General features: G+C 44.9%; 1 protein-coding gene across 1 annotated transcript in view; it reads right to left on the bottom strand.

Annotated features, from left to right (window-relative positions):
* Positions 1-4,666: 4,666 nt before the first annotated feature.
* KLK13 (kallikrein related peptidase 13) overlaps positions 4,667-11,229 on the bottom strand; it is a 9,701-nt gene continuing 3,138 nt past the window's right edge. Inside the window, exons 3-6 of the mRNA XM_017512469.2 lie at positions 8,458-8,644; positions 7,851-8,119; positions 6,623-6,759; positions 4,667-4,870 (exon numbers count right to left, since the gene is read on the bottom strand). Of these exons, the coding sequence (XP_017367958.1) occupies positions 4,682-4,870; positions 6,623-6,759; positions 7,851-8,119; positions 8,458-8,644 (782 nt within the window). The 3' untranslated portion in view covers positions 4,667-4,681. The remainder of the gene's footprint in view (positions 4,871-6,622; positions 6,760-7,850; positions 8,120-8,457; positions 8,645-11,229) is intronic.

Raw genomic sequence — 11,229 nt, 5'->3', positions numbered from 1 at the left:
TACCTTTGTGCAGACACCCAGAAGTGGAACTACTGGGTCTTAGTATGTACATATACTTCATTCAACCAAGCAATGCCAAGTTAATTTCCAAAATAACTACACCAATGTACGTTTACACCAGCTGTGCATAAGAGCTCCCGTGTTTCCACATCTCTGCTAATACTTGGGGTTACTTAACTTTGACATTTTATTAAATCCATCTAACAAATATAAAGCAGTTTGTTATTTGCATCTGCATTTCTTGGATACCTGATGAGTCTGAGCATATTTTGTATTAGTTTTTTGGGTTTCCTTCTCTATAAATCTGTTCATGTCCTTTGCTCTTTATTATATTTTTGCAGGGCTTCCTTGCATATTTGAGTCAATATGTCAACCTCAAGTCAATAGTACAGATTGCAAATGTCACCTCTCAAGCTGTTACATGTTGATTTACCTTGTCCATTGTGTCTTTTGTGGAACAGAAATCTTTAACTTTGATGCAAGGAAATTAAACATTATTTTGCCTTTAGATTTGTCTTTCTGAAGTTTTAAGAAAGACCAGGCACAGTGGCTCATGCCTGCAATTCCAGCACTTTGGGAGGCTGAGGCAGGCAGATCACTTGAGCCCAGGAGTTCGAGACCAGGCTGGGCAACATGGCAAGACTCTGTCTCTACAAAAAATACAAAAATTAAGTGGGCATGGTGGCATGCACCTGCAGTCCCAGCTACTTGGCAGGTTGAGAGATGGGAGGATTGCTTGAGCCCAGGAAGTTGAGGTTGTAGTGAGCTGTGATTACATCACTATACTCCAACCTGGGCAACAAAGTGAGACCCTGTCTCAGAAAAAAAAAAAGAAACAAGGAGAAGAAGAAAAACAAAAAAAGAAAGAAAGAGGAAGAGAAGAAGTCCATCCTCTACCATTATCTTCTATTAGCTTCATAGTTGCTTTTAGGTCTTAAAGTTATTTGATGTTAAGGGCCATTGTTACATATACCTACTTGAGTAATGGGAAAAGTGAGACATAAAGAAGGTGAGTAACTTGAAGGCTACACAGTTCAACAAGTGACAGTTAGCATTCAAACCCAGGCAGCCCAGCCTCCGAAGCTCTGTTCCATAGCTGCTATGTCATGCTGCTTCTCCACTGACGAGGATCTGTGATTCAGAAGTTGCTGTGTGCAGAGCCTTTAAATGCCAATCTTTTTGCTCTGTCCTCCCAACAGCCCTGAGCAGTAGGGCCTGTTATTACCAGATTAAGGAACTGAGGTTCACAAAAGATAAAGTGGCAAAACCAGATCTTTCAGACTCCACCCTTTGTGCTTTTGAACACTGATTCCAGGAATCATGCTGGAATCGTCCTCAATATTCACCCTCGCCCCCACACACACAGTTGATCCTCATTATTCGTGGAATTTGTATTTTCAAATTTACCTGCTTGATAAAATCTGTGCGTCGCCCCCAAACCAATACTCTTGGGACTTTTGCGGCTGTTTGCAGATACACACAGAGCGGTGAACAATTTGAGTTGACTGAGGTGTGTGCGCTCCCAGCTGAGGTTAAGGTGATGCTCTCTTTCCCTTATTTCAGCTCTCATTCTGTAAACAAGCATCCTTTCTGTGGTCTAGTTAGTGCCGCGTTTTGCACGTGTTCGTTGATGTCTCGGTTTAAAATGTCCCCTCAGCACAGTGCTAAAGTGCCATCTAATGTCCTAAGTGCTAGAAGGCTGCGATGTGCTTTATGGGAAAATACACAAGCCTGGGTGTAGTGGCTCATGCCTGTAATCCCAATACACTGGGAGGCCAAGGTGGGAGGATCCCTTGAGTCCAGGAGTTTGAGACCAGTCTGGGCAAAAGAGGGAGACTCCATCTCTACAAAAATAAATTAAAAGAAAATTATCTGGGCATGATGATGCATGCCTGTAGAGCCCCCCAGCAACTCAGGAGGCTGAAGTGGGAGGATCACTTGAGCCTGGGAGTTCAAGGCTGCAGTGAGCTATGATTGCACCACTGTACACCAGCCTTGGCAACAGAGTGAGATCCTGTCTCAAAAAAATAAAATGAATAAAATAAATTTTGAAAAATTAAAAGAGAAAATACACATTAGCGAAGCTTCATTCAAGAATGAGTTACACTGCCATCAGCTGTGAGTTCAATGCATATATATTAAACAGGTGTCTTTAAAGAGAAACACACCTAAAACAAGGTTACATATTGATCAGGTGACAAAAACATGGCCTCCAAGGCCATCACCCTGGTCCAGGACCTGTCACCTTTTGCCTGGGATGTTGTAGTCCCTTCCTCTCTGGCCTCCCTGAATCTGTTCCCCTTGGAGTAGGCAGAGGAATCCTGTGCACATTCAAATCGGTTCAAGTCCCTCCTCTACTCAGAGTCCTCTCGTAGCTCCTGGCTCCCTCAGAGTAAAATAAAGTCCTCATCATGCCCCATGGGACCCAGTACAGTCGGCTCCGTTCATTCTCTGCCCTCACCTCCCACCCTCTCCTCACTCGCTCAGCTCCAGCCACACCAAACTCTTCACTGATCTTCAGACACACCAAAAAGGCTCCTGCCCCAGGGCCTTAGGAGCGGCTGTACCGCCTGCTCCACACGCACTTTGCTGCTTCCCTTTACCCTTGGGGTCTTTCTTTAAATGTTCCCATTTCAGTTAGGTCCTCTTCCCTGACCATGCTGTTTAAAATTGCAATGCTACCCCTTCCACATATACAATGCAACACTCCCAATTCTTAATCCTTGCTGCTTTTTTTTTTTTTTTTTTTTTGGAGACAGGGTCTTGCTCTATCACCTAGGCTTGAATGTAGTGGCACAATCACGGCTCACTGTAGCCTCAAGCTCCTGGGCTCACACAATCCTCCCGCCTCAGCCTCCTGAGTAGCTGGAACTACAGGCTCGTGCCATCACATCCAGCTAATTTTTAAAACTGTTTTGCAGACATAGGGTCTTGCTATGTTGTCCAGGCTGGTCTTGAACTCCTGGCATCAAACAATCCTCCCACCTTGGCCTCCCAGTGTTGGGATTACGGGCAGGAGCCACCACACCTAGCCCTTGTTTCATTTCTTGCCATGGCTTGTAGCACCGCCTGACAGCCTATTTCTTTATTCATCTTTGTTATGGAGACTTCCTGAAAAGAATGCAAGTCCTACCAGGGCAGAAGTTTTTATCTGTTTAATTCATTGCTTATCATTTGCATCTGCAACAGTGCCTGGGTCATGGTAGGTAGAAATACCTGTTGAATAAGTAAACTATATTTACCAACACCCAGGAGACTGCTCGTACATGGTCAACACTGAACAAACGTCTCCTGAGGAAAATAAATGAGTGCGACACTTTTTTGGGACACTGCAAATTTGAAGGGCTGTTATTCACATTCTAAGGTAATATTTTATGGGAACCATGCAGATAATAGCGAGCAGTGCTTGACGGTATCCTTGTAATAATGCTACAATAAAAAATTATGAACCCATTTTACAGATGAGAAAGCACAGGGACTGCGAGGTTTTTTTTTTTTTTTTTTTTTTTGAGACGGAGTTTCGCTCTTGTTACGCAGGCTGGAGTGCAATGGCGCGATCTCGGCTCACCGCAACCTCCGCCTCCTGGGTTCAGGCAATTCTCCTGCCTCAGCCTCCTGAGTAGCTGGGATTACAGGCACGCGTCACCACGCCCAGCTAATTTTTTGTATTTTTAGTAGAGACGGGGTTTCACCATGTTGACCAGGATGGTCTCGATCTCTTGACCTCGTGATCCACCCGCCTTGGCCTCCCAAAGTGCTGGGATTACAGGCTTGAGCCACCACGCCCGGCCCGGGACTGTGAGTTTTATAACTTGTCCAAAGCAAGGATTTAGTGACTGAAATCACTAAATCACTACATTTTACAGTCATGGACAAAGATATAACAGCAAGGGACACTGAAGAAGGATGTTCAGGGAGGGGATACGGGACAGAATATTTGATAGACAATATAGTTCAGGCAAAGATACCCTTTGGTATACTGAACCCCGTAACTCTAGAGTCTAGGGTGCTATTGATTCAGAGAGAGGAATGTTGGCAGAGGTGGGGTATTGGAAGAATGCGGGAGGTAGATTGGGTTGGAACCTCTGGGACACCCATAACAGTGTGAGAATGAACCATTGTCAGGAGCCAGTGTTAGCTGTGGTGAGTCACGGAGGTACATAGAGTGTTGTCAGAGCAGAAGATCGTGGGCATAAGAGAATATTTTCAGGATGAACTATCATGGGAGTCTAGAGCCCTCTTGAGTGTAAAAGGTAGAAAGGTCTAGAACACTGGCATTGAATAAATACTTGAAGAGTTGGAGGATGTTAAGGATGGTCCATTTATAGGACGTATATTGTTGAGATGGGCTGATGGAAGTATTTAAGAATGTTCCACAGACAGAACATTCAAGTGGTGATCTGGGCTCACAGAAGCCATGGATGCAGTTGAGAGACCTGGGCCGTTGTCTGGGTTGGGACATTCAGGTTGTTGACATGTTTCAGGGATGCAATATCTGGGTGACTGCAGGCCTGGCAGTGCCTGAATGCTTCTGAAACATAGGATGTCAGCTGGGCTTGAGCATGTTTGAGGACATGGATCACTGGTTCAAATGGAACACTGGGAAGGAGCAGAGAAGGGCTACATAGACAATGTGAGGAAGTCATGGTGAGAGGATGGATGCAGGTAAGTTTCTCAACTTTTATTTTGGGCCCTTCGTCCATTTTTGCTGCTGGGTTTCATATTTTTGAATTGTTTCACGGATCCACAGGATGTATCTTGAGACACGAGTGTAGACACCAGGCCGGTCAGGCTGCCCACATGGGAAGTCTCCCCAGGAGATGATGCCATGCAGTGTTCTGTTACAGACCAGGGGGCCCCCAGAGTCACCCTGAGTTGGGGGGAGAAAGAGAAAGAGAATGGTGGGTCCTCACTGGGGCTAAACAAGGCAGGGACAGGGAGATGTGGGGAGAGAGTGAAAGATGGAGAGAAACACACACAGAGAAGGAAAGTCAGAGAGGCAGAGTCAGACACACACACTGTGAGGGAAAGCAACAAAGACAGTGAGAAACAGATAAGACAAACACAGAGGGACAGACAGCAAGAGACAGAAAGAGGGACAGAAAGACAGAGATAGGCCCAGAGAAAGAGACACAGAGAGAGAAATTTCTGTGCCTTTCTCTGTTCCTCAGTTGCATTAAAATGGTAACAACTTATTTCATACCCATTTTTGTATCCCTGGTACTGAATTCCACCTTGCACCCCTGCCCCACAGCAGCTGACCCTGCTTTTACTTTAAGGTTCCTCTGTGCCTCTCACTATTGAGTGAACTCATCCACGCCTGGGCAGGGTATGCAGTACACGTGTACATCTGTTTCTCTTCCTGGGCCCAAGGCAGACATCACTAATCGATCAAGGCACGTATCATTAATATGGTATCGTACTCTTTCTCGCTGAATCAAATCTCAACTTCTTTATTGGATGCAGGTTGCTTTTTGCTCATGTAGTATCCATTTCTTCTGATTTAAAAAATATTAAACATTTATTTTTAAATTTTTATTTATTTTTTAGAGACTGTGTCTTGCTCTATTTATTTCTGTTTGTTTTTGAGACAGGGGCTTGCTCTATCACCCAGGCTGGAGTGCAGTGGCATGATCATACCTCACTGCAGCCTGAACTACTGGGCTCAAGTAGTCCTTCTGCCTCAGCCTCCCAAGTAGCTAGGACTACAGGTGTGCACCATCACACCTGGCTAATTTTAAAACTTCTTCTTTTTTTTTTTTTTTTTTTTTTGTAGAGACAGAGTCTCACTATGTTGCCCAGGCTGGTCTCAAACTCCTGGGCTCAAGTAATCCTCCCGCCTCAGCCTCCCAAAGTGCTGGGATTACAGGCACGAACTACTGTACCTGGTCATTTCTTCTTATTTTGGTAACAGCCTCTCCTGATTTTTTCATTTGGGGAATGGTCCCTCTCCAGCCCCCACAGTTAACCATGTGACTCAGGCTTGGCCCGTCAGAGAACCCCACAGTTCTGGTGGAGTGATGGCTCAGGACACATGCCTTAGGTCAGCCTCGTCTAGTGAGGATCATGCTCAAGGCTTTCGTGTGAACTATTGGAAAGGAGAGGTTCTCTTTCTAATAGGGTTGCCTAGAGGGTAGGATGTAAGCTCAAAGCTGCTGGGGCCATCTTGTCTTGGGAAGTGCCTAACTGAGAATGAAGCCAACACAGAATAGAGAAGACCTTCTAGAGTTGAAAGACAGAATTCCAAACACACAATTTGCATACCTGGATCCATCTGCACCTAAAGCCAGACACCCTGGATTTTCAGTTACAAAAGCCAGCATTTTGCTTAAGCCAGTCTGAGTTGGGTTTCTGTCACTCACGAGTGAAAGAATAGTAACCTTTATGCATCTCAACACAGGGATCTGGGCAGCCACTCAGGTAAAGCTGGAGCGTATGATGAATTATTCTTGCCATCCCTGGGTCCCCCTTTTTGTTTCGACCTCCTATGTGAGGGGACGTTGCACCTTATAAATATTGGTTCCCCTAAAGCTGGAAACAAAGCCTTTTCCCCAGCATCTGTTCCCACTTCCATTCTGGCTTTCTGTCCTGTTCAAGGCACCCAGCAGCCTCCTGGTCTCACCTCACAGGAGTCCTTGCCACCCTCTTTTGTGCCGGCACACAACATGTTGGCAGTGATCTTTCCTGGGTAGACTTGATGACACTCCTCATCTGAGCGAAGTTGGATGTTGGCACATTGTAGAGTTTTGGGGTAACTCACTGGGGAGAAGAGAGAGAAGGTCTAAGGTATCTGACCTGGATAGGATATGGGATGAAAGTTAAATAGGCAAGTTGAATGGGTAAAGAGTTGGTAGAAAATAGAGATGGGAAGAGAAGGATGGGAGAAGAGATGAGCACGTATCTGGGTAAAACAATGGAAGTGACAGAAAAATGGAGGGGCATGGGAGAGAGGCGAAGGGAGAGATGAGGAGAAAAGTGGAGGGAAGGACAGGGAGGGAAGGGACAAGAGAATGGGAGGTTGATGAGGAGAGTGGTGGAGCCAGTGATGGGGAAAGAAAGTTGGAGAGAGGAAGTTGGAATAGGGAGATGGTCAGAAATAGAGAATTAAACATGGGAAAAGCAGGAACAGGGATGGGAAGAGTTATGGGAGAGATTAATAGAATGGTAGAAAGGGAGATGGGCATGCTGGGGAGAAGGATATAAACATGAAGCTGGGAGAGAGTCAGGGATTGCTATGGAGATGCAAAGGGCTCTTGTTGGTATATACATCAACTTTATATTCATATATATAATTTATTATCCTTAATAAGTAATGATCTATAATTAAATTATTAAATTTAATTATTGGAAGCTTCATTAATAAAGCATATTTAATATATTAAACATCTTATAAATTATAGAAATATAAAAATTTTATATGTATGATTTATATAGTATAAATGATAAAATTCATTTAGCTTTTAGATATATAAATGTATAATTTATATATTATAGATTATATATTTATGATATCTATATCGAGAAATACATATTTAAAATACATAATTGATAAATTTTATAGTTTATAAAATACATTTATATAATTTTTGTATAATATATAAATATATTACTATATAATACATAATATACATCATAGAGTATATTCACATATATTTGATCTATTTATGTTTGTATATATTCACAAATTTATACACATTTATATAGAGGATACAGCTAACTTTGTATATATTTATTTACTTATTTATATTTTTATATATAACGGTGTCTACCTCAGACCTTCCCTCCCACCTCTGCCCCTGTTTCCTCAGCCACTCCTATGGGAACCTCAGGCCACCCATGTGGGTGCATACCCTGGGGGCTGGTGGTGGTGCCCCAGCCAGACACCCGACAGGTGGTGCCGGGGGTTATGCAGTTGTTGTGGGAAAGGGGCAGGGTTTGGATGTAGCCTGTGAGCTGGACCGGGGACTGCAGCTCCAGAAGCATGATGTCGTGGTCGTGGTTCAGGTGGGTGGGGCTGCTCCGGTATTCGGGGTGGGGAACAGAGCGGACAACTTCCCTCACCTGCTCACCAGCCTCCACACGACCTAGGGCATGCTTGCCCAGGTAAACTTTGAGCCCCCTGCGGGTGCAGGAAAAGGGTGGTTAGGAATGAAGATGAGCCCACCTCCATCCCAATCCCAAGTCCCAACCTCTTCCCATCCTCAGCCTCACCTCTTCTGCATCCTCCCTTCCTCATCTCCAGACACATCACACCCATCCTCAACTGCAATCCCATCCAAATCCCCTACTTTGATTCTATTCCCATACCCAGTCCCCATATCTCAACCCCAAGCCTCATTCTCACCCCCATGTCCGTTCCAACCCTAACTCCAACTCCATCCTCAAATTCAGCTTTACCCACCCACAATCCCAGTCTCATTCTCATCCCTACCCCATGCTCCCCTGGCCCCCACATACTCCTTCAGACAGTGTGCGGCGGTGAGGACCCATTTGGGGTGGACCAGGACTCCCCCACAGAGTAGCCGCCCTTGCACTAGTAGAGCTGCCTGCCAGGGCTGAGAGTGGGGGAAGCAGGTGTAGCCACCTGGGAGAAACCCACTGGTCCCATTGTTGTTGAGAATCTTGGAAGATTCTTGGGAGATGCCTGGTAAAGAAGAGAGATTGTTAGAAAACTGGGATCCAGGGTGCAGAGGAGCCCTGGAGTTGTGGATCCTGGGCTTGGGGAAAGGATCAGACTATTGCCCTGGGTGACCAGGAACTAAAGCTGAGTTTGTCGACCTCTGGCAGTTGCTATTCTCGACCAAGTGAAGATGAGTCAGGGCAAGGAGGTGACATTCTTTTCCAAAGAAGTGCCAAATCCTCCACTGGGGTTTAAGAGAAGAGTCGACAAAATGAGGATGTTACTGATAGGTAAGCAGGAGCCTGACTTTCTCCCCATATGCATTTTCTATATCATTCTCCCAGAGGATGGATTTCAGGAGGTAGATGTGAGACTGGCCTACACATCCACCTAGGCAGTATCTGTCCATCAGTCTATCCAATCATTCATCCTATTGATTTGTCCCTCCGTCTACTCATGCATCTATCCATTCATCCATCCACCCACTCATCCATTTATCCATCAATTCATCCACCCATCTATCCATCCACTCATCCATCCATCCATTCTTCCATCTGTCCATCTACTCATCCATCCATCCATTCATCCATCCATGCATCCACTCATCCATTTATTCATCCATCCATGCATCCATCCACCCACTCATCCATGTATCCATCCATCCACCCATCCATCCACCCACTCATCCAATTATCCATCAATTCATCCACCCATCTATCCATCCACTCATCCATCCATCCACTCTTCCATCTGTCCATCTACTCATCCATCCATCCATTCATCCATCCATGCATCCACTCATCCATTTATTCATTCATCCATGCATCCATCCACCCACTCATCCAATTATCCATCCATCCACCCACCCATCCATCCATCCATCCACTCACCTACCCATCCATCCATTCATTTATCCACCCATGCATCCATCCGACCATCTTTCCACCCATCTCTTTATCCTTCCACTGCATACATACTGGTTGCCTCAGTGGCTTTAAATATCATCTATAGGCTAACCATCTTCAGCCCTGAACTCTTCCTTTAAGCTCAGATCTCAAACACTGTTGATCTGAATGCCTTACAGCCATCTTAAGCTTTGTATTCCCAACTTGATCCTTCTCAGTCAAAACTGTTCCCTCCACTCTTTCCCACTCCAGTCAGTGCTCAGCCCCAAACCTGGGAGTCATCTTTGCTCTCCTCTTTCCTTCATCACTCACGATCAATTCCTGTTGGTTTTATCTCCCAAATACCTGCTATCTCTACTCTTCCACCACCATCTTGGTACGAGCCCCATCTTCTCTAGCCCAAATGACTACAATATTAACCTAGATCCTTCCACTTTTACATCCCTCTAATCCAGTCTTCTCAAAGCAGGCTGAGGACTCTTCAAAGAAAGTCAGATGATGCTGTTTCCAGGCTTGACTTCCTTTAAAATTAAATCCAAAAAGCCTTCCCAAGGTGTGCAGGACTCTGTGCTGCCTGGCCCTTGCCAACCTCTTTGACCCCCGTCTCCAGCCTCTCTCTTCTGACTTCCTCTGGTACAGCCTCATGGACCTGTTCTTCAAACACACCAGACATTTAAAGAAAAAAATTATTTAGATCATCTTGGATGCCCCCACACTAGACATTTTATACTTGCTACTTCCTCTCTCTGGACAGTCCTTTCTCCAGACCTGCATTGTTCAGCACGGTAGCTACTAGCTACCTGTGGCTATTTAAATTTAAAGTAATTAAAATGAAGTAAAAATAAATTTAAAATTCAGTTCTTAAGTCACACCAGCCACATTTCAAATGTTCAATAGCCCAAAGTGGCCAGTGGTTAATTGGACAGCACAGATATAGGATATTTCATGTGCGTGTGTATATATATACATATATGTGGAATATTCTACTGGATGACCCTCAGAATCTAGAGGTTGTATGTCTGGGTCCTTCTTAATTCTGAGAGCTCAGCTCAAATGTCTCCTCTTCATAGAAGCCTTCCCTGACCACCTGGTCTAATGTTGACTCTCCTGTTGCCACTCATTCGCCATTACATTCTTCCAGTGGATTTTCATCAGAACAATGATTGCTATTCATTTTTCTTCACATTTGTATACATTCGTTTTTTTTTTTTTTAATCTCTCCATTTTGGCTGCAAGCCCCATTGACAGGCACCTTAACTGCTTTATTCAGAACCAGATTCCCAGAACCTAACACAATGCCTGGCACACACGTCGTGGGGGCTCAATAAATGCTGTGTGTGCCAGGCACTGTGTCTGGCATTGGAAGCACAGCAGGGGTCTGTGGGACAGGGAGAATCCTATCCTGAACATGCCTGCCATTTTGTGACGGTGTGACCTTATGCAAATTGCCAGCCTCAGCTTCCCCAGCTGTCAAGTAGAAAAAGTAATAGTTCATCTCTCATTGAGCAGTTGAAGAATTCAAGATGATCGTGAATTTCAAACCATACGGCACAGCAGATGGCACAGAGAGCATCCAGCCAGTGGACAATGTTAGTATCAATTATTAGCTACAACAGGAAATCCCTCCTCCATGGCTGGCTTCCTCAACGACAGGGCAAGCGGTGGGATTAGCCCAGTGGTTTTCCGTTAGGGATAGGAGTTACC

The sequence above is a fragment of the Cebus imitator genome, unplaced genomic scaffold (genome assembly GCF_001604975.1).
Source record: "Cebus imitator isolate Cc_AM_T3 unplaced genomic scaffold, Cebus_imitator-1.0 Scaffold473, whole genome shotgun sequence".
In the NCBI taxonomy this organism is placed as follows: domain Eukaryota; kingdom Metazoa; phylum Chordata; class Mammalia; order Primates; family Cebidae; genus Cebus; species Cebus imitator.
The sequence above is the reverse complement of the archived record's forward strand: the minus strand, read 5'-3'. Positions and strand labels throughout refer to the sequence as shown.